The sequence below is a fragment of the Glandiceps talaboti genome, chromosome 18, assembly GCF_964340395.1.
Source record: "Glandiceps talaboti chromosome 18, keGlaTala1.1, whole genome shotgun sequence".
In the NCBI taxonomy this organism is placed as follows: domain Eukaryota; kingdom Metazoa; phylum Hemichordata; class Enteropneusta; family Spengelidae; genus Glandiceps; species Glandiceps talaboti.
In genome coordinates this window covers 6744601-6770453 of record NC_135566.1, presented here as the reverse complement: position 1 = coordinate 6770453, position 25853 = coordinate 6744601, and the positions used below count along the sequence as shown (strand labels likewise).

Below are 25853 nucleotides of genomic sequence, written 5' to 3'. Positions count from 1 at the left end.
AAGAATCACAAAATTTAAACTCTTTCCAATCTACCTCAACTGTTCTTTCAGTTGTACACTGATGCGTAATGGGTCTTAGCATGTATGAATATTTATTAGATGAACAATGTATATTCATGACTTTATGTGAAGGAAATAAGCACTTAGGAGTCATGAACATTAAATGGTAATCTAACCTCTGTTAAGACCACGTGGCAACAGTGTACCACTGAAAGAACAGTAGAGGTGATGAAAATGTTTCGATTTGGTGTTTATTGGCAACCGACCAAAGTTTCGGCGATTTGACCCATGAAATGACTCTCCACTGAGAATCAAGTTTATGAAAATATATTTATTTCCATAAGTGGCGGGCATTCTCCTTTAACTAAGTAGTTGAACAATTAATCACTGTTGAAAGTATTTTTACAGACAGATTCTTATAGAACGACGACAAAGAGCCAAACTTGATCGAGCAACTTCATAAAAGCGGATTTTTCTTTGAACGGGAACGGGAATGAGATGGCTACGAAGGAGCTGCACGATGATTGGCCAGAGGTCGAGGACACACCAAACGAGCTGGATCTAATGACGAACCACGTTATTGAAAGACGAGAAGATAAAAACAGTCACCATCATCGACTTCTGACCACCATGCTGCTTTACCTGGCATTTTTTGGACTCGTCAGTATATTTTAAATCTAGAATTTGCATTCATTGAAGCTTTTTAACTTTACTGTCTATCACTTGTTGTGTACAGTGCAGTTGTTTAGAGGGGGCACAATGCTGAGTGCTGGAGAGAAATTTGATGATTTTACATTACACGCGACTGTGGAGAAAAACAGCTGAAACTTGTTCAGTATGTTCTAGTTGAACATTAGAATTCGCAAGAGTTTTATGAAGAGTTACTAAATACAAGTCATGAATATATGCATGTTCTTCTGTTGCATACCCACGTCTACTGACTCCCATGATGCAATGCATGCCCATGGAAAGGAACTGCAGTGAACAAATAATAAGCAACAAGTTCCAACTCGATTTCTTTCCGCAGTCGAGTGTCATGTAATTAAAATCAGGAAAGTACTCTCCAGAACCCAAGGGTTGCTAGAAATATCTGTTTCCTTTCTACTTTGAACGGATTAAATATTCAATTTTAAAAGTTTCTGTGTACCACCACTCAATGATAGAAAGTTTATCAACTAAACTATTTCAAATCAAATAAAGGGGTAAAGAAATTGAAATCGAGACTTAATTTACACAAAACGTATACAAATATAAAAAATCAAACAATTTGGCGATTGAATATAAAACAGGGTACCTTATCTTTTGCAGGGGATGAGTGTGGGTATTATCGGACCTAGCCTTCCAGATTTTCAGTTAAACACTGGCGTGAACGTTGACCATATCGCGTTAATATTTGCAACTTGTAGTATTGGATATGCTATTGGCTCTATTCTAGGAGGCATATTATTCGATAAACTTGACAACCACCTTTTGCTGACACTAGCTGTCCTTGCATCAGCTGTTGTTGGATTTTTATTTCCCTGGTGTACCACCCTGGCAGTTCTAGTACTGGTTTCAAATGTGGCTGGACTTGTAGCTGGTGTTCTTGATACAGGTATTCTAAGTTTCGAAACTTTTGAATGAAATATGTCCCTATATGCATATTTTTGGAATGCTAAGCAAACACGCCAACACGTATTATTAAGTGTACGCCACCGTGTAGTTCATCTGGCAAGCGCCGTCTCTCTACACTCAGCCTGCGAACCCCATATTTTAATCTCAGTATTTTGATGGCTACACACCAGATCGTAACGAGATTGGTTAGCGAACGATGAAAACAACAATTACGGTTTTTACAATAATCACATAATTAAACAAGTTTAGAATATATTTAATATTTACTGTTACAAAAACTAAACCACAGTTAGCCTACAGAGGGACTAGGGGTTGACCTGGAAAGCTTTCTCCGAGTGGAGAGAGCATTTGCCAGGTCAACCGACCATCATTCTACGGAGGCTGTAAGATACATGTAGATTCAAGTTATTCAACTACAAGTAATCTCAATGTAATCACAGTACACAAAGACTTGGAAAATTCAGTAAAGTACATACATGTATTTTAAGGAGACTGTCCATAATATAGAACCCTATTCTTTTGAACCTTCTATCTTATGACTATAAAAAAACACCATCATCTTACATTCGACATTGTCCTCAGTTCCAATCTGTAAAGGTGCAGACAGTATATTCAGTGTTTATTGAAACAACAGTTTGATGCATCATGTGCTACATTCTTATTTATATCTGCTATATTTTTGCATTGTTTATTTTCAGGCGGCAACACAGTTTGCGTTGATTTATGGAGGAACAAATCTGGGTTGTACATGCAGGCACTCCATTTCGTCTTTGCGTTGGGAGCGACCGCAAGTCCTTTGATAGCTGGTCCTTTCTTAACTCCAATAAATTCTGATATCATGGCACCACCTACCAACCAAACAAATATGTCTGTTCTCAATTCCACATATTCGCCAATAGTGAATAGTTCGATTATAATTCATAATTACATCGATCCTACGGAATCTCTGCGACGTGTAAAACATTCCATCGATTTGGAATTGGACGACACTCGTGAACTCTACGCCGTCGAAGGTAAACCGGAAGACAGAAGAGTACTTCTAGACTTAGTGGTCAATCGAATACAGAAACACGCTGACTTTAGGAGGGATATTACGTCAATGAACGTTACTATGGGAACATCATATCATGTAGCTCCGTCAAATCCAGCATATACTTTCAATCCTGACGAAAACGGTGAAACTGAAACTGAATTAGATGGAAACTACAAGGGAACAACTCCAGGCGACCATGTTATAATTAATCAGAACTCGACCAAAGAACATGAAAGAGAATCAACACTTTGGGTTCCATACACTTTGGTGTCCGTTTACTACCTTCTAATAACATTTCCTTTCCTTTGGTTATTTCTGAATGGTCCTCGAAATCTAAGAGTCTGGAAACCCAAAGGAGATTCTGCATTAGAAGGGAAAAAGTTACGACAGAAGGAGAGTAAGAGTTTCAAAGTAACACTCCTTTCACTAATTGCCCTGTATATTTTCCTCTATGCAGGCCAAGAAGCTTTATACGGCAGTTTCGTGTACAGCTATGCCATTCACTCAAGTCATGGATTAAGCAAGGAGTCAGCGAGCTATTTGAATGCGTTATTTTGGGGATGTTTTGCTGCTGGTCGAGGTTTGGGTATCCTTTGTGCCGTCTTTTTGTCACCGAAATACATGACAATAATCGATTTGATTGGTATGAGTATTTCGACTGGCCTTCTCGCGATATTTGGTTCAAATATTATTGAGGTACTATGGTTTGCTACGGGACTGCTCGGGATCTCCATGGCAGCGATGTTTCCATCCGGGATATCTTGGACCGAAAAATACATTCGTCTAACAGGGAAGTCCACATCTGTATTTCTGGTGTCTGCGTCTGTGGCCGGTGTCGTTTTACCGCTGGCTTTAGGCCAGCTGTTCATTATGTATGGTTACGATACACTGCTGTATATGATGGCCGGCCTGTGTCTAGGTACTGTGGTTATGTTTATCATAATGCAAACGGTTGCTTCCCGACACGGCAAACTTTATAGTAAAGCTAGAAAAGATGAAGCAAGGCAGAATAATGCTGAAAACCCGTTTTCACGTATTGAAAGCAACGCGGAAAATGATTATGAATAACAAGAAGGATGTTACCTATGAATATAACAACACTATTGAAATATTGAGCAGATAGATGTAGCAAGCTTTAAAAACGGTACGAAATGAACATTTCCTATAACTTTATATAAAATTTAGTGTCTGACATCAATGGTCCTTGTTTCCGAGAAAGATTTCAATTACAAAGTCTCAGTTTTTAGTTTCTTTCTTAAAATCTTATCTAACTTTTTTTTTCAATTTAGTTTGCTTCATTTTAGGTAATCTCATTTTATTTTTTTTAAATATTACTTGAATAACGAAATACAATCCACCAGTTTCACGGCAAATTGTAGTGAACAGTAATAAGTTAAAGAAACTATTCTTCCTATCATCATTGAGTAATCGTCTTTGCTGCAGAATAACGTGCAATAATGCTGGAGTTGTTTGTTTGGAGCTGGGGATTTACTTGTATGTTGTTCAGATTGAGAACCAAAGAAGCTCTATTATAGGAGATGTTTGTTCGGGGCAACACATCTCTGGTTTGCTAGATAACAAAGTGTCACAACGATTGATCCTATGTATGATCTATAAATAATAATTTGTGATATATCTAGTGTATTTCACATTATATGGACCTAAGACAGCCACTACACAATGACTCCACAGTGGAAGGTCTTATTATTAATCTACAAGTATATCTACCTACATGTACCTGTGTATGTACGTACCCGGCCCACTGTTTATTTCTTTGTCTGCCTTATGTCATCTATCTATCTATCTATCTATCTATCTATCTATCTATCTATCTATCTATCTATCTATCTATCTATCTATCTATCTATCTATCTATCTATCTATCTATCTATCTATCTATCTATCTATCTATCTGTCTGTCTGTCTGTCTATCTGTCTATCTATCTATCTATCTATCTATCTATCTATCTATCTATCTATCTATCTATCTATCTATCTATCTATCTATCTGTGTCTGTCTGTCTGTCTGTCTGTCTGTCTGTCTGTCTGTCTCTGTGTGTGTATGTGTGTGTGTGTGTGTGTGCCTGTCTGTCTGCCTGCCTGCCTGCCTGCCGATCTGTATGTATGTATGTATGTATGTATGTATGTATGTATGTATGTATGTATGTATGTATGTGTGTGTGTGTGTGTGTGTGTGTGTGTGTGTGTGTGTGTGTGTGTGTGTGTGTGTGTGTGTGTGTGTGTGTCTGGTTGTTTTATGGTATATCATGTAGTCAAAGGATGGGTACAGTTTGTCAAAGAATCTGAATATAGTTACAAATGATAATATGCATCCCTGACTTTAGAAAGACAAAGACCTACCACCTGGAAATGATACCGTGTCGATGGTGACACACCACTATACAAGTGGCTGACGATTTTCCTCTAAATGACAGCAAATGTGCAACAAGTGACTTCCTTTGACACACATACATGTTGCACTATCATCAGTTCAAGAACGACCTTAGAAACAAACTCTCAATTGTCGGTGGTGGCGCCTCACTTCACATGGGGTCACTCATGAGATAAATGATTATTCAATGAGTGACCCATAGCAATGAACTCTAAAGTACAACAAGTCATGACCCCATTTTTGGAAAATCAGTCATGGAGTGGGCTGACGTCGACCTTGTACCCAAACACCTTAACTCTGTTGGGACGTGCCCTGTGACGGGTATAAGGTAGGATTTGTTGAACTTGTCATGGGAGATCATATCTGTAATATGTAAACCATGCACACATAGGGTTGATCGGCACAGTGTCATTCGTTATTTACCTTACAAAACATATAGAGCTAGTGTAACATCCCCACAACGAGAACGCATATATCGCCTTTTGTTCTTTCTCAACCTAACAATAGGCGAACCTCAACACAACTGTACAGTACACTGAAGTCACTCCCGTACCGAGAACACAAGAGCACCCACGAATAGCTCTATCTACAAGCCCAAATGTATGATTTTCCAGTTTACTTCCCAGATCACGATGTAACATTTCTCAACCAGGCCCAGTCTCGAACTAGTTCTTTCTCTTCTGGCCTCTAGGGAGCCTTCAGTAATATAAGGGGGATGGCCCGGAGAATGGGGGGGGGGGGGTGTCACTTTTCAGAAATCGGTTCTCGGGGGGAGTGCCAAATAGGATAAGGGGAGGGAGGGGTCACATTTTACTTTGAGTCATTATATTGTCTAATTTTGCATGTTGTATCCCACTGCTGCCACATCGGTTAGGGATAGGGTCTGGACTAGGACTAGGGTTAGGGTTAGATACCAGACCATGCCAATGAAATTGCTGCATGCTGACAACCATGCAGTGAATGAAATGTCAGCTGTGATATCAGAAGAGAAGTCACAGTGGGTCTCACAGGAGTAAAAAAAGGAGGAAAACGTGTCTTTACACAAGTTCTTTAATGGCAAAATAACTACTCATCTCTATATCAACTTTATCAAACAGGGACCATGGAAGAAAGTGAGATGGCTACAGAGGAACTGGACGGCGATTGGATGAAGGATAAATCAAACCAGAGGGATTTGATGACGAATAAAGCCATTGAAGTGCGAGAAACTAACAGAAGTCATCGTCGTCGACTATTGATGACCATGCTGCTTTATCTGGCATTTTTTGGCTTGGTAAGATATCGTTCATTACAAGCACTTATCGTTTTTTCCAAATCACAGTGTATATTGAAGACACCGTACAGTAATGACATTATGTTTTATGTTTTCTTTGTGACGTTCTTTGTCTTTCTAGTTCTGTAACTGATGAGCAGAAATTGCTCAAAGTAAATAAAGAAGTGAATTGGTTTTAATACTATCTAGGTGGTAACAGTTGAAACAAGGAACTAATATATATTTAATAACGACCAATCCAAACAAGCTTTGTAATTTTGATACATACATGTACGTTAATGCTACAGCAAGCAATGTAAAAACAACAAGAGAAACAAAACCAACAGACTATGTTAACATTCTTTTCAGGGATTGAGAATAGGTGTAATTGGACCTAGTCTTCCGGACTTTCAGTTAAACACTGATGAGAACGTCGACCGCATCACATTAATATTTACCACTGCCGGTGTAGGATATGCCATTGGTTCTATTCTAGGAGGCATATTATTCGAAAAATTCGACAACCACCTGTTGATGGCACTAGCTGTCCTTGCCTCTGGTGTTGTTGGATTTTTATTTCCCTGGTGTAACTCCCTGGCAGTTCTAGTACTGGTTTCAAATTTGTGTGGACTTGCTGCCGGTTTTCTTGTATATCAACTATGACTAACGAACATTTTGTGTATTCAGTGTTGTGGTTCTCTAAAATTTCACCTTTACTTTTTCCTGCATGTATCATATATGTTGGCCATTTTGATTTTGACAAACTTAGATTTCTGTTTTAATAAAAAAAATGCCAGGTTACATCACATAATCCCACACAACATACGTATATTCAAATACAAAATAAGCATACTACCAGACAGAGATTATCTCAGAGCAAAACAATAATTACATTTAAATGAGAACACCACTCCAGGAAATAGAGATAAACTATATGGGTTCTGTGCAATGAACAAAGAACGTCTTCCAAGGTCATGCATGTCATGGGTCATGAAACGCATTACCATTACGGAGTCGGTCATTTCCCCGATGATACAACTGATTTAAAGCTAAAAACTGGCCAAAATTTTTTTTTTTTGAGGAATACAATATGCCTTTTACCAATTTTAAGCATAATTTTGAAAATGATAGAAATAGTCTGAGCTATTACATTGCAGCAAAATATACTGTTCGACGGCATTAATTTCGAGCCCTGTCCCTTAAACCTCTAAGACACATGTTATGATGCTCCGACGTAACAAATGGGGTGGGGGGGGGGTAGACGCCATGGGGAACGTTTGATGTTCGTTCGAACCTTACAATCTTGCTGTGTTGAACTCAGGGGTCGGTCGGAAATAACAAAAAAGTTTTTTTTTTCTGATGTCGGAGCTGCAAATTAGGGTCGGTCGGGAGACGAGAAACAAAAATAAATAGGGCCGCCCTGATGTAAAATCACGAAATGACTCTCCTGAACTTATAGTTGATGAAAATAAATTAGTTTCCTGGAGTGACATTCCGCTTTAACATATTTGTGTAGGTTATATTATCATATACTGTGTTCACCTAAAGTCCTAACAGATAGAGATTGAGACCTACTTCAGTTATAGTTCCTCCTCAGTTAAACCACAGACAAGTCAGAAACTTCTCACTTGTCTGTGGCTAAACACTCTACGATAACCTGTGTTTACTTTTCTTCTTTTTCTTCAAGGAGGAAACACCGTTTGCATTGATATATGGAGAAACGACTCTGGGTTGTACATGCAGGCACTTCATTTCGTCTTTGCGTTGGGGGCAACTGTGAGTCCTCTGATAGCTGGTCCTTTTTTAACTCCAACAAATATACTTATTGCATCCTCACCTACTCCTAATAATCACACAAATATGAGTGTAATCAATTCCACATATTCACCAATAATGAATAGTTTGATTACAACTTATTATTACATCGATCCTACGGAATCTCTGCAACAGGGGAAACGTTCCATCGACACTCGTGGACTCTACACGGACTTTGAAGGTAAACTGAATAACAGAAGAGCACTTCTAGACCTTTTGATCAATCGAATACATAAAGACATTGAGTTTAGGAGGGATATTGCTGCAAAGAAGGTTACCATGGACATATCTTCTCCTGTATCCCCTTCAGATCAAGACTATACTTTCGATCCTGACGGAAACATTGAAACTGAAAACACAATAGATCGAAACTTCACAGCAACAATACCAGATGAAACAGATGACCAGTTTTATCAGAACTCGGCCAACGAACATAAAAGAAAATCAACACTTTGGGTTCCATACACTCTTATATCTGTTTACCACCTTATATTAACATTGCCTTTCCTTTGGTTATTTCTGAATGGTCCTCGAAATCTAAGAATCTCGAAAACCAAAAGAGACGATGCAGCATTGAAAGGTAAAAAATTACGACAGAAGGAGAGTAAGAGTTTCAAGGTGTTTCTTCTGGCATTACTTGCTCTGTATTCTTTCTTCTGTTCAGGGCACAAAGTTCTTTATGGTGATTTTGTGTATAGTTATGCTATTCAATCAAGTCATGGGTTAACCAAAGAATCGGCAAGTTATTTGAATGCGTTATTTTGGGGATGTTTTGCTGCTGGTCGTGGTTTAGGTATCTTTTGTGTCGTCTTTTTGTCACCAAGATACATGACAATAATCGACTTAATTGGTGTGAGTATTTCTAGTAGTCTGCTCGCGATATTTGGTTCAGATATTATTGAGGTACTTTGGTTTGCTACTGGACTGCTCGGTATCTCTTTTGCTACGATATTTCCATCCGGGATATCGTGGTCTGAAAAATATATTCATCTAACAGGCAAATCGACGTCTGTCTTTCTGGTGTCCTCATCTGTAACAAGCGTCGTTTTACCACTGGCTCTGGGTCAACTTATAGTTGTATATGGTTACGACACACTGTTGTATATGACGTTAGCCATGAGTCTTGGCAGTGTGGTTATATAATTATATCATTATGCAAATAGTTGCTTCCCGACACGGCAAAAGATATATTAAATCTACGGGAGATGAAGAAATCGTAAATAATGTCGAAGACCCCTTTTCTCATAAGGGGAGCAATACAGAGGCTGTATCTGAAAATCTATAACAACAAATGTAAATTTTGATAAATGTGACGACACTTTATTTAAGCTATTGTTTGCTCAGTTTGATTTTGGTATTGTATGCTGGCTGCATATATTTATTTTGTTTTAAACAACGAATAATGAAAGTTTTCTACAAATTAGAACTTTTGCTCCTTATATAGAGGCTGTTGGTGGGGGTTTTCATGCTATGTGTCATAATTATTTAAGCTGATAACACTTCAATAGCCTAAAAGAAATAATTGTTTGGTTCCAGTCACCCGACCCCACCTAATGTTTCACTGGTTCAGTTCTTGTTTACCTATATGAGAAAAAATATTGAAATCGTTAAAATTGTGAAGTCTCAGGAGAAATAGCGGATGCAGAAACTGACATCAACTTAAAAAGACAATATAGAACTGTTCTTCGAATCTGCAATGGCTGTACATGGGATGAAAAGAAACCAATTACACAGAGAGTATTTGGAAAACGGTGGAAAACCTGAACTAGACACTCACACATGAAAAAGAAGTATAATAAAATACAATGAAAAATCTACCTACCCACCTAAAATTGAGCGTAATCTGAACCACACAATTTTTATTAGGCCTTACCGACATTATCAGTACAAATTAAAGGGACAAGGTGTCTATTTTCAGTGAATACAGAATCGTAGACTAGAAGTCTTCCTTTACATATTCAATGAACTAGTGTAAATACAAACGACAACAGTATATAACTCTATTGGAGCCTCCCTCACAAAGGATGACATTACATTCTGAATGACCTCAAATACAAGCCTTGAGATCATTATGATTTATTAGGGTCTTAAGCTTGAGAGTCTGCTGACGTCGACGAAGTAAACTGTGTACCAAAACTCTTAACTCTAAATGTGGACTACAACGTGTACAAGGTAGGAATTATGTTGTATGAAACCATGTCTGTAATATATTAGATAGTCGAAAGGTGGGCACAGTTTGTCAAAGAACTGTAATGTAATTACCAATACGAATGATAATATGCATCCCTGACTTTAGACAGACAAAGACCTACAACCTGAAATGAAATTTGGTCGGTGGTGACACACCACTATACAAATTGTTGACGATTTTCCTCTAAGTGACAGCAAATGTGCAACAAATGACACCCTTTGATACACAAGTTGCACTAACAGTTCAGAAAAGACCTTAGAAACAAGCTCTGAATTGTCGGTGGTGGCGCCTGATTTTACGTGGGATTATTTTCTGAGTGACTCATAGCAGCGACCTCAACATGACCCGTGGAAAATCGATCATGAAGTGGCACGTCCGCATTGTATCCAAAAGACCCTAACTCTGTTGGAATGTGGCCTGTGACGTGTACAAGGTAAGATACTAGTATCCGTAATACATAAACCTTGCACACAACGGGACAGTGCCATTAGTGTAATATCCCCAGAAAGACGGCGCCCGTATTGACAACTCGTGTCGCTTTTCGTTCTTTCTAAATATAATCCTAACAATAAGCGAACGCCAACACAACTGTACAGTACACCCTACTTATATTTATATGCAAAGTTTAGAATAAAAAAGTTTATTTCTTTTTTTTCTCTATGATAGTTAACTTGCCAAATATTATTTGTTACACATTTAGCAGCTGGTGTTCAACTCACCATTACTAGAAAGTATCTAGCATGCCTTAGAGTTTATATCAATTTGTTAAGTTATAGTTATGTCAATAGGAGAGGAATTTTACAAGGATGCTTTACAGAGTTGTTGATATTTGTCAACCACTCCATTTGTTGCATGTTCCTCTCAATTAACTCTTTATCATTAATATTCTACTTTGGCAGCAGGCTGAGATATACTTTGTTTTTAAAACTTCTGAGAGTTGTCTTAATATATAAAATGTTGCATCCATATTTGTATTCTATGCTATGTACAAACATCAGTTTACATGAAATAGTTAGATATTACTTAGGAACAATGGAAGGATGCATGGTCATATTAAATGAAATGTTTTCAGTAAAGTGGAAAAGGAATTTGAAACATGCAGTATACCGTAAAGCATATCCGTATACCACATTAGTAAAAGCTATGTGATCAGATAGAAAGAGCTGATAAATATGACATATATTCCTTGTGTTGTGATAGTGCATGCAATCATTGGAATCGGAGAGCTTTTGCTCTAAATGCATTTTGATATGTTTGTTGAAACTGATTTTTTGCACAAAGCAGAGGAAATGGCTAATTTACAATAATTCTGGTCCTGGATATGTTCAACTTTGAAGCTGATTTCTACACATTTAAGATACTGGTATTTTTTGGACCAAAAAGAACAAGTGCCATTCAACCCTTACATTGATGTATTATTTCGCATGTGCAATTTGAAGGATTTTAATATCAAAATGTTTGTTATTTGTATTAATTTCTTAATAACTTTGGTGTGTTTGTTGTTGTTGTTATTGTTGAAAAAGGCTGACCAACCATTAAAAGGTTAATTTCCCATGTGTGAGGAGTCACCCCTCCCCCAAACAAGTTTTTTGTAAAAGCAGCCTTATACATATCATAAATGCTGGAAAAAAACACAGGGCTTGCTAACGAATATTGAAAATATTAGCGCCGCCTTTAGATGTTGCGCCTCCAGAGAAAATGAGAGAATCGGATACCCAAATTTTCTTCATTTCAGCACATCGCAAATATTTTTTTTTTACTTCTGTCTGTTGGAATATTTTCTCTCTCAAGCCATTACGGAATCAAATTATTTTGTTTTCTCCTTCACCTGCCGACAAATCCCCCCCCCCAATCCTCCTCCCCCAGAAATCAAACTGTTCTCCCTTTATTTCCCAGATCACGATGTAACATTTCTCAACCAGTCCTAGTCTTGAACTAGTTCTTCCTCTTCTGGCCTTTAGGGAGCATTCAGTAGTTAAGAGGGGGGGGCAGGGGAATTAGGGGAGGGTGATATTTTCCTTTGAGTCATATATTGTCTTTTTTTGCATTTCGTATCCCACTGCTGCCACATCGGTTAAGGATAGTGTTGGGGCTACAGTTAGGGTTAGATGCCATGTCAATTGTTGCATGCTGACAACCATGTAGTGAATTAATTGTCAGGTGTGCTGTGATTAGAGAAGTCACAGTAGGTCTAAAAGGAGTAAAACAGTGTGTGTGTGTGTGTGTGTGTTTATCAATGTTACATACATGTACATACAGGGAGTAATAACTTTATCAATGCATCTTGCTTCTTAATGTGAAGTTTATGAATGGACAAAAAGTTTTGATTAAAGATTTAAAGAACAGAAAAAGAGTGATCTACCTCTAGATCTTGTAGAGAAATAATGTAACATCCTTCCAACTGACTTACAAGTCAATCAATAGATTAATAGCCAGCAAAAGGGTGTCTTTACAGGAGTTCTTTAACAACAAAACAACAAAAATTAACTATTCGTCTCTATATAAAGTTTTTCAAAGATCTAGAAGGGCCCTAGAAGAGAATGAAATGGCTACAGAGGAACTGGGCGGTGATTGGATGAAGGATAAATCAAACCAGAGGGATTTGATGACGAATCAAGCTATTGAAGTGCGAGAAGCTAACAGAAGTCATCGTCGTCGACTATGGATGACCATGCTGCTTTATCTGTCATTTTTTGGATTGGTAAGATACTGTTCATTACAAGCATTTATCTTTTATTCCAAAACGATAGTGTATATTGAAGACATATTACAGTAATGACATGTTTAATGCTGTTTATCTGTAAACAGTTGAAACAACCAAATATTATATATTTGATAACTGCCAGTCCAAACAAGATGTGTAATTTTGATATCTACGTTAATGCTACAGCAAGCAATGTAAAAACAACAAGAGACACAAAACCAACAGACTATGTTAACATTCTTTTCAGGGATTGAGAATAGGTGTAATTGGACCTAGTCTTCCAGACTTTCAGTTAAACACTGGTGAGAACGTTGACCGCATCTCGTTAACATTTACCACTGCCAGTGTTGGATTTGCCATTGGCTCTATTCTAGGAGGCATATTAGTCGAAAAATTCAACAACCACCTATTGCTGGCACTGGCTGTCCTTGCCTCTGGTATTGTAGTGTTTCTATTTCCCTGGTGTAACTCCCTGGCAGTTCTTGTACTGGTTGCAAATGTATATGGAGTTGCAGCTGGTGTTCTTGATACAGGTATTTCCATGCCTTATGAACTATGAATTATGAACATTTTTGTGTTTTCAATGTTGTTGTTCTCTAACTGCATGTATCATATATGCTGGCCATTTTATTCTGGCAAACTTAGATTTCTGTTTTAATAAAAAAATGCCAGGTTACATCACATAATCCCACACAACATACCTATATTCAAATACAAAATAAGCATACTATCAGGCAGAGATGGACCCCCTAGACCTCTTCTGAATATATTACCCACAATAGTATCCCAGAGTGAAACAATAATTACATTTAAGAGAGAACACCACTCAAGGAAATAAAGATAAACTATATGGGTTCTGAAGATTCATTTTATGATTTTACACCACCTTAAATCATTTAAATATTCATAAATGGTGAGTACATATTCCCTTCAGTGTAAAATATATGTTATGAATATTCATTGTGCAACATGAATATATTATTTCTGCTGACTCCCATCATGCAATGGCCCGTTATAAGATACTCTGTGAAAGCACAAGATCAACAAATGTTTCTCTGAAATCGGAATGATGTAGGTTATATAATACCACCGACATTATCATATACTGTGTTCACCTATAGTCCTAATAGATAGATTGAGTTACTTCAGTCATAGTTTCTCTTCAGTTAAACACTCTATAATAACCTGTGTTTATTTTCCTTCTTTTTCTTCAAGGAGGAAACACCGTTTGTGTTGATATATGGAGGAACGAATCTGGGTTGTACATGCAGGCACTTCATTTCGTCTTTGCGTTAGGGGCAACTGCGAGTCCTCTGATAGCTGGTCCCTTTTTAACTCCAGCAAATGTACTTATTACACCCTCTCCTACACCTAATAATCACACAAATATGAGTGTAATCAATTCCACATATTCACAAATAATGAATAGTTCGATGACAACTTATAATTACATCGATCCTATGGAATCTCTGCAACAGGGGAAACCTTCCGTCGATTTGGACGACACTCAGGAACTCTACGCAGACCTCGAAGGTGAACTGGATGACAGAAGAACACTTCTAGACCTTTTGCATAATCGAATAGATAAAAACATTGAGTTTAGGAGAGATATTGCTGCAAGGAACGTTACCATTGACATATCTCCTCCTGTATCCCCTTCAGATCAAGACTATGCTTTCGGTCCTGACGGAAACGAAGAGACTAAAAACAAAATAGATCGAAACTTCACCGCAACAATTCCAGATGAAACAGATAACCAGTTTTACCAGAGCTCTGCCAACGAACATGAAAGAAAATCAACGCTTTGGGTTCCATACACTCTTATATCTGTTTACCACCTTATATTAACAATTCCTTTTCTTAGGTTATTTCTGAATGGTCCTCGAAATCTAAGAATCTCGAAAGCCAAAAGAGACGATGCTGCATTGAAAGGTAAAAAATTACGACAGAAGGAGAGTAAGAGTTTCAAAGTGTTTCTTCTGACATTACTTGCTCTGTATTCTTTCTTTTCTTCTGAAATTGTTTACGGTGGTTTTGTGTATAGTTATGCTATTCACTCGAGTCATGGGTTAAGCAAAGAATCAGCAAGTTATTTGAATGCATTATTTTGGGGATGTTTTGCTGCTGGTCGAGGTTTTGGTATCGTTTGTGCCGTATTTTTGTCACCAAGGTACATGACAATAATTGACTTAATTGGTGTGAATATTTCTAGTTGTCTTCTCATGATATTTGGTTCAGATATTATTGAGGTACTTTGGTTTGCTACTGGACTGCTCGGTATCTCTTTTGCTACGATATTTCCATCCGGGATATCTTGGTCTGAAAAATATATTCATCTAACAGGCAAATCGATGTCTGTCTTTCTGGTATCTACAGCTGTAACTGGCGTCGTTTTACCACTGGTTCTGGGTCAACTTATAGTTGTATATGGTTACGACACACTGCTGTATATGACATTAGCCATGAGTCTTGGCAGTGTGGTTATATATATCATTATGCAAATATTTGCTTCCCGACACGGCAAAAGATATATTAATTCTACGGAAGATGAAGAAATCGTAAATAATGTCGAAGACCCTTTTTCTCATAAGGGGAGCAATACAGAGGGTGTATCTGAAAATCTATAACAACAAATCTAAATTTTGATAAATGTGACGACACTTTATTTAAGCTATTGTTTTCCCAGTTTGATTTTGGTATTGTATGCTGGCTACATATATTTATTTTGTTTTAAACAACGAATAATGAAAGTTTTCTACAAATTAGAACTTTTGCTCTTCATATAGAGGCTGTTGGTAGGGATTTTCATACTATGTATCATATTTATTTAAGCTGATAACAATTCAATAGGCCTTAAAGAAGTTAGTTCCGGTTACCCGATCCCGTCTAGTTTTTCACTGGTGATCCTAATTCGTTTTTACTTATTCGAGAAAAAATATTTAAATCGCAAAAATTGTGTGAAGTTTCAGGAGAAATAGTGGATGCAGAAACTGACATCAATTTAAGGATGAGATGCAGGTTCGTTGGCGAATTTTGGCCTTTTTATTTTATTCATTATGAAGCTACATGGTATGTTCCATCATTTGGTTAAAAGAGTTTTTGAAAATCGTTTTTTTTCCATCAATAAATTTGAAAGGAAAAAATGACATGATCTCTAACGCGATGTGTGTTTTATGTGGTTTCTAGAGGCCATTGGCCCAAAATACAGTTACGAACAAATAAAGCAAGTCAAAAAGTATAATAATTGCACACGTACATGGAATGAAAGTATACAACCGAAAACATGTCAAGAATAAACATAACTTATGAAATGGTAAAGTTTTCTCTCAATCTAAATGCCTTATAGATATACATTGCAAGTTGTCTTAGGTGGTGAGGGTTTTTACCTGCCATAAATCAGAGGAGTATACAAATCATAAAGAATAAACAGAAAATGATACTGGTTTTCAATAAAACTATGGTTTTTGATTGACCAAAATTTGCAAAGTCTATCCTGCAAATTTATCCAATCCCGTCTTCCGGTCTCAATACACAGATCATGCGATGAACATCTAAATCGTGCTAAGGCAACCTTAAATTTATGAATATTAATACAATCCAAATAAAGCTCAGATTCTAAAAGTGTCTTAAAATTACAATAACTCCTTAACTTAGAAGTGAATTTATACTATCATGCCATTCTTGGAAGAAATAATTATTGACTTTTTGTGTGAAAATAGAAATAAAAGCTTCTGGTGCACTTACACCTTGATTTAGCCAGACTTCTTCAAAACCATAACGCAAAAGTAAAAATTTAATTCTAGTCAACCAAGTAATTCTGCCATTATTATCTAATTCCAGTAACATCTTGTAACATAATTTAGGATACCTGGTATTTTCAATTTAAAGAATTCTTGACCAATATGATATACAGCGTTTCATATAAAATGGGGGGGGGGGGGGGTGCGCCCATATTCACCAAGCAAGACCAGCAGAATCACTTGTCTAGGGCTTACACCAAGCAAAAACTTACAAAATTCAGTTTGCACTTGTTCTATAAGGTTAGAAATTTTATATCCCCAGATCTCACTACTATAACGTAAAATTGGTACCACAATGTGTCAAATATCTTAAAGGCACACGAAAAAGGCAAACCATCTATTAATAATTTCCTTATTAGAGGCTTCAATTGAAATAACACCTTTTTGACCTGTGATGCTTGACTTTTCTTGGTTTCCGACCAATTTGATTTGGGTGTAAAAATGCCCAAATATTTATAAAACGGAACGACGTCGACTTTATGCTTTCCTCAGAACCATACTTCACTGTTTTAAGTGGTCCTTCCCTTCTGAAAACCATAAATTTAATTTTATTCAAATTTATAGCCATATCCATGTCATCACAGAATTGTTTTAATTTATGTAATTGTCTCTGAAAGTAAATAGGTAGATCTGCACAGTCAACAATGTCATCGGCATACATATGCATATATAAACTTGTTTCTGGGTTGATATGCACACTAACACAATCTGTATTGTTCATATATTTAACAAGTTCATTGATAAAGAGTCTAAATAACGGTAGACTTAGCATGCAACCTTGTCTTGTACCCTTTGAACAGTCAAAATAATCAGTTAGACCCTGACTTGTCCCAACACATGAACACGATTGTCTATACATTGATTTCAATAGCTGTAAGGAATTGCCATGAAGCCCATAAGACATTAATCTATCTAAAGGAAACTGATGATTAACATTGTGGAAGGCTTTACTAATATCAATAAATAAACAATAAGAACGACCTTTTCGTCTTATTGTGTATTTTGTTAGAATGGCTTGTAAAGTAAAAGTTTTATCAATCTTAGAGTATCCTTTACGAAAACCTGCTTGAGATTCGAAAAGTATTTTTAAATCATTTGCAACTAGGAAATGATTTGATATGATATACTGTTTGGGTGCACCTAAATAATACCAGTAAAGAGTGGGAATGGTTGAAAAAATGGACAAGGTGTCTATTTTTAGCGAATACAGAATCATAGTCTTCCTTTACATATTCAATGAACTAGTGTAAATACAAACAACAACATGTAGTATTCAACTGTACTCATTCTATCCTAATTCTGAAATGAATTCTGATGGTGTACCTCAGTCATTAGGAAATAAACTCTTGTCGTGCGTTGGTGGAGCCTCCCTCACAAAGGGATGACTGTTACCTTCTGAATGACCTCAAATACAAGCCATTAGATCATTATGAATTATTAGGGTCTTGAGAGTCTGCTGACGTCGACGAATTAAACTGTTTACCAAAACTTTGAACTCTAAATGTGGACTACAACGTATACAAGGTAGGAATTATGTTGTATGAAACCATATCTGTAATATATTAGATAGTCGAAAGGTGGGCACAGTTTGTCAAAGAACTGCAATGTAATTACCAATACGAATGATAATATGCATCCCTGACTTTAGACAGACAAAGACCTACAACCTGAATTGTCGGTGGTGACACACCACTATACAAATTGTTGGCGATTTTCCTCTAAGTAACAGTAAATGTGCAACATATGACACCCTTTGATACACAAGTTGCACTAACAGTTCAGAAAAGACCTTAGAAACAAGCTCTGAATTGTCGGTGGTGGCGCCTGATTTTACGTGGGGTTAAATGAATATTTTCTGAGTGACTTGTAGCAGCGACCTCAACATGACCCGTGGAAAAGCAGTCATGGAGTGGCACGTCGACATTGTACCCAAAACACCCTAACTCTGTTCGAATGTGGCCTGTGACGTGTAAACGGTAAGATTGTTGTTAAGGGAGATCATATCTGTAATACATAAACCATGCACACATCGGGACAGTGCCATTGGTGTAATATCCCCAGAAAGACGGCGACCATATTGACAACTAGTGTCGCTTAATATAGTTTTTTCTAAATATAACAATAAGCGAACGCCAATACAACTGTACAGTACACCCTCGTACTGAGAACACACGAGCACCCATGAATAGCTCTAGCTACCAGACCAAAATGTATGATTCGCCAGTTTAGGGGAGAACCATTTGATTTCAGGGGGGAGGAAGTGGGTATGGCAGCACATTTTTTCCCTATCACTGTGACAGCATGTTTTTTCTGTTGTCAGTCCTTCATGAAATTATGTTTTCCATATACAGAAGCAATGCAATCTTTTTCTCGGTTACCAGTTTTGTAATGTGCGGTTCATAACTATACCTACATGTCACTGGTTCACTGATTGCATCAATGCTTATTGCAACATAAGCCCTGACATATGTTTTCAAGGGTCTGTCATTGCAGTGAAAACATTGTGTGCAATGAGTTTAAACCAGACTTTTGTTATGAGCTGAGGCTGCTTTCACAAACATGTCTATTGGAGGTGTTGCATATATTGTGACTCGGTTTACTACCTCATTCCATGCAATACATTCTAGGGTAACTTTATAAGTTGATTCACGTCAGAGTATGAAAAAAACACAGGGCTTGCTCACGAATACTGAAAATATTAGTGCCGCCTTAGATGTTACGCCTCCAGAGAAAATTTTGCTGATTTCAGCACATAAAAACAATTTTTTTTTACTTCTGTCTGTTGGAACAATTTTTTTCTCAAGCCATTACGGGATAAAATATTTGTTTTCTCCTTCACCTGCCGACAACCCCCCCCCAATCCTCCTCCCCAGAAATCAAATGGTTCTCCCTTTTATTTCCCAGATCACGATGTAACATTTCCCAACCAGTCCTAGGCTTCTTCCTCTCCTGGCCTTTAGGGAGCCTTCAGTAGTTAAGGGGGGCAGGGGAATTAGGGGAGGGTGAGAGTCATATATTGTCTTTTTTTGCATTTCGTATCCCACTGCTGCCACATCGGTTAAGGATAGTGTTGGGGCTACAGTTAGGGTTAGATACCATGTCAATTGTTGCATGCTGACAACCATGTAGTGACTTAATTGTCAGGTGTGCTGTGATTAGAGAAGTCACAGTGGGTCTAAAAGGAGTAAAACAGTGTATGTATGTAGGTATGTGTGTGTGTGTGTGTGTGTGTGTGTGTGTGTGTGTGTGTGTTTATCAATGCTACATACATCCATGCTATGTATACGGAGTAACAACTTTATCAATGCATCTTGCTTCCTAATGTGAAGTTTATGACTGGACAAAAAGTATGGAATGAAGATATCAACAATATAGAAAAAGAGTTATCTACCTCTTGTATAGAAATAATGTAACATCCTTCCATCTGACTTACTAGTCAATCAATAGATTAATTGCAATGAAAAGAGTGTCTTTACAGGGGCCCTGTAACTCTTTAACAACAAAACGTAACCACTCTTCTCTATATAAACTTTTTCAAAGATCTAGAGGGGCCATAGAAGAGAATGAAATGGCTACAGAGGAACTGGGCGGTGATTGGATGAAGGATAAATCAAACCAGAGGAATTTGATGACGAATCAAGCTATTGAAGTGCGAGAAGCTAACAGAAGTCATCGTCGTCGACTATGGATGACCATGCTGCTTTATCTTGCATTTTTTGGCTTGGTAAGATACCGTTCATTACATTCATCTTTTATTCCAAACGACAGTGTATATTGAAGACATGTTACAGTAATGACATTATGTTTAATACTATCTAGGTGTTAACAGTTGAACAAATAAATATTATATATTTAATAACTGCCAATCCAGTTTTGTAATGATATCTACGTTAATGCTACAGCAAGGAATGTAAAAACAACAACAGAAACAAAACCAACAGACTATGTTAACATTCTTTTCAGGGATTGCGAACGGGTGTAATTGGACCTAGTCTTCCGGACTTTCAGTTAAACACTGGTGAGAACGTTGACCGCATCACGTTAATATTTACCACTGCCAGTGTTGGATTTGCCATTGGCTCTATTCTAGGAGGCATATTAGTCGAAAAATTCAACAACCACCTATTGCTGGCACTAGCCGTCCTTGCCTCTGGTGTTGTCATGTTTTTATTTCCCTGGTGTAACTCCCTGGCAGTTCTTGTACTGGTTTCAAATTTATATGGACTTGCAGCTGGTGTTCTTAATACAGGTATTTCCATGCCTTGTGAACTATGAATTATGAACATTTTTGTGTTTTCAATGTTGCTGTTCTCTAACTGCATGTATCATATATGCTGGCCATTTTGATTCTGACAACACTAAACTTAGCTTTCTGGTTTAATCAAAAAACAAAAAATGCCAGGTTACATAACATTGTTTATAATCCCACACAACATACGTATATTCAATACAAAATAAGCATACTATCAGACAGAGATGGACCCCCTAGACTTCTTTTGAACTACATTACCCACAATATTATCCCAGAGTGAAACAATAATTACATTTAAAAGAGAACACCACTCAAGGAAATAGAGATAAACTATTTGGATTGTGAAGAGTCATTTTATGATTTTACATCACCTTAAATCACTTACAATTTCAGAGAAACATCAACTTGACCTTGTGTCTTTGTAGGTTATATCTTGAGTTGGCTATCACACCAGGGGTCAGCAGAAATAATGTATTCATGGTTGCACACTAAATATTCATGAGTGCTGACTCAATCATGCAATGGCCCGTTATACGATACTCAGTGAAGGCAAAAGATCAACAAATGTTTCTCTGAAATCGCAAGTAATTGCTGGTGATGTAGGTTATATAATACCATCGACATTATCATATACTGTGTGCACCTATAGTCCTAATAGATAGATTGAGTTACTTCAGTCACAGTTTCTCCTCAGTTAAACACTCTATAATAACCTGTGTTTATTTTCCTTCTAGGAGGGAACACCGTTTGCGTTGATATATGGAGGAACGACTCTGGGTTGTACATGCAGGCACTTCATTTCGTTTTTGCGTTGGGGGCAACTGCAAGTCCTCTGATAGCTGGTCCTTTTTTAACTCCGGCAAATGTACTTATTACACCCTCTCCTACACCTAATAATCACACAAATATGAGTGTAATCAATTCCACATATTCACCAATAATGAATAGTTCGATGACAACTTATAATTACATCGATCCTATGGAATCTCTGCAACAGGGGAAACGTTCCATCGATTTGGATGACACTCGGGAACTCTACGCAGACCTCGAAGGTGAATTGAATGACAGAAGAGCACTTCTAGACCTTTTGCATAATCGAATACATAAAGACATTGAGTTTAGGAGAGATATTGCTGCAAGGAACGTTACCATGGACATATCTCCTCCTGTATCCCCTTCAGATCAAGCCTATGCTTTTGATCCTGATGGAAACGATGAGACTGAAAACATAATAGAACGAAACTTCACAGCAACAATTCCAGATGAAACAGATGACCAGTTTTATCAGAACTCGACCAACGAATATGAAAGAAAATCAACGCTTTGGGTTCCATACACACTTATATCTGTTTACTTTCTTCTGTTAACATTCCCTTTTCTTTGGTTATTTCTGAATGGTCCTCGAAATCTAAGAATCTTGAAAACCAAAAGAGACAAAGCTGCATTGAAAGGTAAAAAATTACGACTGAAGGAGAATAACAGTTTCAAAGTGTGTCTTCTGGCATTACTTGCGCTATATATTTTCTTTTCTTCTGAAATTATTTACGGTAGTTTTGTGTATAGTTATGCTATTCACTCGAGTCATGGGTTAAGCAAAGAATCAGCAAGTTATTTGAATGCGTTATTTTGGGGATGTTTTGCTGCTGGTCGAGGTTTTGGTATCGTTTGTGCCGTATTTTTGTCACCAAGGTACATGACAATAATCGACTTAATTGGTGTGAATATTTCTAGTTGTCTTCTCGTGATATTTGGTTCAGATATTATCGAGGTACTATGGTTTGCTACTGGACTGTTTGGCATCTCTTTTGCTACGATATTTCCGTCCGGGATATCTTGGTCTGAAAAATATATTCATCTAACAGGCAAATCGACATCTGTCTTTATGGTATCTAAGTCTGTAACAGGCGTCGTTTTACCACTGGTTCTGGGTCAACTTATAGTTGTTTATGGTTACGACACACTGTTGTATATGACGTTAGCCATGAGTCTTGGCAGTGTGGTCATGTATATCATTATGCAAATAGTTGCTTCCCGACACGGCAAAAGATATATTAAATCTACGGAAGATGAAGAAATGGTAAATAATGTCGAAGATCCTTTTTCTCCTAAGGGGAGCAATACAGGGGCTGTATCTGAAAATCTATAACATCAAATATAAATTTGTTAAATCATAGTTTATTTAAGCTATTGTTTTCCCAGTTGGATTTTGGTATTGTATGCTGGCTACATTTATTTCCTTTGTTTTAAGGAACGAATAACTTTCTACAAAATAGAACTTTTGCTCCTTATAAAGAGGCTGTTGGTAGGGATTTTCATGCTATGTATCATAACTATTTAAGCTGCTAACACTTCAAAAGACAATAAAAGAAGTAATTGTTTGGTTCCGGTTACCCGACTCTGTTTAGTTTTTCACTGGTGATCCTAATTCTGTTTTACTTATTCGAGAAAAAAATATCAAAATCGCAAAAACTGTGTGAAGTCTCAGGAGAAATAGTGGATGCAGAAACTGACATCAACTTAAGGATGAGATGCAGGTTCGTTGGCGAATTTTGGCCTTTTTATTTTACTCATTATGAAGCTTCATGGTATGTTCCATTATTTGGTTAAAAGAGTATTTGAAAATCGTTTATTTTATCCACAAATAAATTTGAAAGGAAAAAATGACATGAACTCTAACGCGATGTGTGTTTTATATGGTTTCAATGCCTGAATGTTTATGTACAAGGCTTTGCATACGTAAAGAAGATTGACAGGTACGTTGATTACAGAAGAGTGACTTTACATATGCAAATGGCCTTTGTGGAATAATTGACGTGACATGATCTCTCAGCTGGGTTGTTGTACAAAACCAATCAACTCGGGAAATTGGTTTTAGCCAATAAAAAGCAAAAAATACGCCCCAGAAAACGGAATTATCTTCAACAATCTCACAGACAAATCCCGTCCTATCACAGGTAAAATGACATGCTCTACACGGAACTTGATCTATGTCATCACGTGCAAAAAATGTAATCATATTGGAGAAACCAAGCGAGAACTACGCAAACGTATATACGAACACTTATATAGTATCAAGTCACATAAAGACACTTTGGTTGCTGTACACTTTAATAGTACATGTCACGCCTCAAGCCATTTTCAATTAACTGCTTTATGCAAAGTATTTTCCAAGAAAGACTATTAGAAAACAACTGGAACTTAAAATAACTGAGCTTAATACTCTATTTCCCAACGGCATAAATTAAAAGGATTTGTGTTTATTTTCACATTTCTAGGGAGTCTTTTCATATAGTATTTTGCTTGTCACAGGGAGCACTTTTAATTAACATCTTTTGTGTCAGTCGCCCTTTACCATCCGTGGGACTAGGCTTATATGCCAGGCCAGATTTTGTAAGTTTAATTTTTTTTTTTACTAGCATCATGTTACTTCCATTCTACACATTTTTTAAATGATAGCTTGGACATTACGGGTTGTCATTTTATCTCATTTATCTTTCCCATTTTATGCTTTCTCCAATTTTCAACTATAGACAACCGGACTTGTGCTTTTATCAAACCCAATCTATTTTCCATCAAGTCCATGGTGCATCCCTTTTGTAGTTGGACTGAGTGCAGTTTTTATTACAAACCCAAATAATCAATCAACCAATCAATAAATCGATCAATCAATTAATTACATGCTCGCTGGCCCCTGTGAGTCACGTCAAACTTGGATTGTGTTCCGTCATCCGCAACAGTATAATACCGAATACTTTGCCCTTCCAGACGTGATGTTTGTTTTATAAAAACCCTGGATGTCAGCATTTATGTATTTCAATTTCTGTATTTGTAGCTGGAATTATAATAAAATACGACATATATAATATAATACTATACTGCAATAGTGATATCATTTTACATTATACATTAAAGTCCAGAGTTTCAATGCCAGGAAAACAAATAACAAATTTAGTAATTAAACAGAAAATACCTATGACATTCCCATTTGGAGACTAGACAAAAATTATAGGGGAGGGGCAGTGTTTTCATAATTTCATTGGTGCATGGAAATGATTGGTGCTTGGAAATGATCAAAAAATAGTGACCCTAACCAAAGCACTTGCATGGAAAATGGTGACACCCCCCCCTGTAATGTGTGCCCTGTACCTTAATCGAGCCAACCAGTCCTGTCATGCGTACTGTCCGTAAATATCAGAATCAATATGCATATGATAGGCAGCTCGTTCATATATTGATGTCTGAAGGCCAAATATTGATCACATGACCAATATTGACGTTATCTAGAAATGCTAATAAGGTAGCCACAACCCACCCACTACATGGTCAACGAAAGCTTTCAGTAATCCACAAACTGAACTGCAAGGAGACGGGAAATGGTTCACAAACTTTGCGATAAGGGTAAAGTTCAGTAATGATCGTGGTCAAACTTTAGGGTAAGCTATTACTTTATAAACAAGAAGATCTATAACGATATAAGTTTTAGGAATAGAATGCATGAAGTTGATTCACTGTAGACCCCATAGACAGTGTGTGTGGTTTTAGTGACGAGCAAACAAATGTATTTAAGGTCATTCTACATAGATTACGTTCCAATAAGGTCATATTGAAAGATATAATCGTTCGTCATTGAATGTGCATCTAAACGATTTTAGCTTATAGTAGTTGGAGAGTAAACTAACCTTTGCCCTGCAGACCGCATATTATATTGGACTATGATATCAGGACCTTGTGACATGTCGATGTTAATTTATGTACATGTATACGCTGACCATTCCTTCATTACAAGACTCTTACTCTACC

At 37.1% G+C, this 25853-nt stretch overlaps 4 protein-coding genes across 5 annotated transcripts; all 4 read left to right on the top strand.

Moving 5' to 3' along the window:
* The first annotated feature begins 1311 nt into the window (after positions 1-1311).
* LOC144449313 (sodium-dependent glucose transporter 1A-like) lies at positions 1312-3715 on the top strand. Its single transcript, XM_078139831.1, has 2 exons — positions 1312-1594; positions 2313-3715. The coding sequence occupies exons 1-2, from the start codon at positions 1312-1314 to the stop codon at positions 3713-3715; spliced, it is 1686 nt and encodes a 561-aa protein (XP_077995957.1).
* Positions 3716-6141: 2426 nt separating this feature from the next.
* LOC144449312 (sodium-dependent glucose transporter 1A-like) lies at positions 6142-9249 on the top strand. The gene is made up of 3 exons (XM_078139830.1): positions 6142-6312; positions 6661-6850; positions 7979-9249. Exons 1-3 carry the CDS (start codon positions 6142-6144, stop codon positions 9247-9249), a joined length of 1632 nt encoding a protein of 543 aa, XP_077995956.1.
* A 3593-nt stretch (positions 9250-12842) lies between these two features.
* Positions 12843-15628, top strand: LOC144449311 (sodium-dependent glucose transporter 1A-like). The gene is made up of 3 exons (XM_078139829.1): positions 12843-12998; positions 13249-13534; positions 14217-15628. Exons 1-3 carry the CDS (start codon positions 12843-12845, stop codon positions 15626-15628), a joined length of 1854 nt encoding a protein of 617 aa, XP_077995955.1.
* Positions 15629-18673: 3045 nt separating this feature from the next.
* LOC144449461 (sodium-dependent glucose transporter 1A-like) lies at positions 18674-23388 on the top strand. 2 transcript variants are annotated; one of them, XM_078139995.1, is made up of 4 exons: positions 18674-18777; positions 20342-20525; positions 20765-21050; positions 21788-23388. In XM_078139995.1, exons 1-4 carry the CDS (start codon positions 18755-18757, stop codon positions 23197-23199), a joined length of 1905 nt encoding a protein of 634 aa, XP_077996121.1. In that variant the 5' UTR covers positions 18674-18754; the 3' UTR covers positions 23200-23388. The 2 variants fall into 2 exon arrangements, with proteins under 2 accessions (XP_077996121.1, XP_077996122.1); XM_078139996.1 differs by having other exon boundaries at positions 18736-18777; positions 20348-20525.
* The last annotated feature ends 2465 nt before the right edge of the window (positions 23389-25853 follow it).

Coding starts and splice junctions, on each gene's coding strand:
- LOC144449461 (XM_078139995.1), top strand. CDS start 18,755: ATGTGGCCTGTGACGTGTAAACG. Junction 18,778..20,341: donor TGGCCTGTGACGTGTAAACG/GTAAGATTGTTG, acceptor ACTTTTTCAAAG/ATCTAGAGGGGCCATAGAAG. Junction 20,526..20,764: donor ATCTTGCATTTTTTGGCTTG/GTAAGATACCGT, acceptor CATTCTTTTCAG/GGATTGCGAACGGGTGTAAT.
- LOC144449313 (XM_078139831.1), top strand. CDS start 1,312: ATGAGTGTGGGTATTATCGGACCTAGCCTTCCAGATTTTCAGTTAAAC. Junction 1,595..2,312: donor AGCTGGTGTTCTTGATACAG/GTATTCTAAGTT, acceptor GTTTATTTTCAG/GCGGCAACACAGTTTGCGTT.
- LOC144449311 (XM_078139829.1), top strand. CDS start 12,843: ATGGCTACAGAGGAACTGGGCGGTGATTGGATGAAGGATAAATCAAAC. Junction 12,999..13,248: donor ATCTGTCATTTTTTGGATTG/GTAAGATACTGT, acceptor CATTCTTTTCAG/GGATTGAGAATAGGTGTAAT. Junction 13,535..14,216: donor AGCTGGTGTTCTTGATACAG/GTATTTCCATGC, acceptor TTTTTCTTCAAG/GAGGAAACACCGTTTGTGTT.
- LOC144449312 (XM_078139830.1), top strand. CDS start 6,142: ATGGAAGAAAGTGAGATGGCTACAGAGGAACTGGACGGCGATTGGATG. Junction 6,313..6,660: donor ATCTGGCATTTTTTGGCTTG/GTAAGATATCGT, acceptor CATTCTTTTCAG/GGATTGAGAATAGGTGTAAT. Junction 6,851..7,978: donor ACTAGCTGTCCTTGCCTCTG/GTGTTGTTGGAT, acceptor TTTTTCTTCAAG/GAGGAAACACCGTTTGCATT.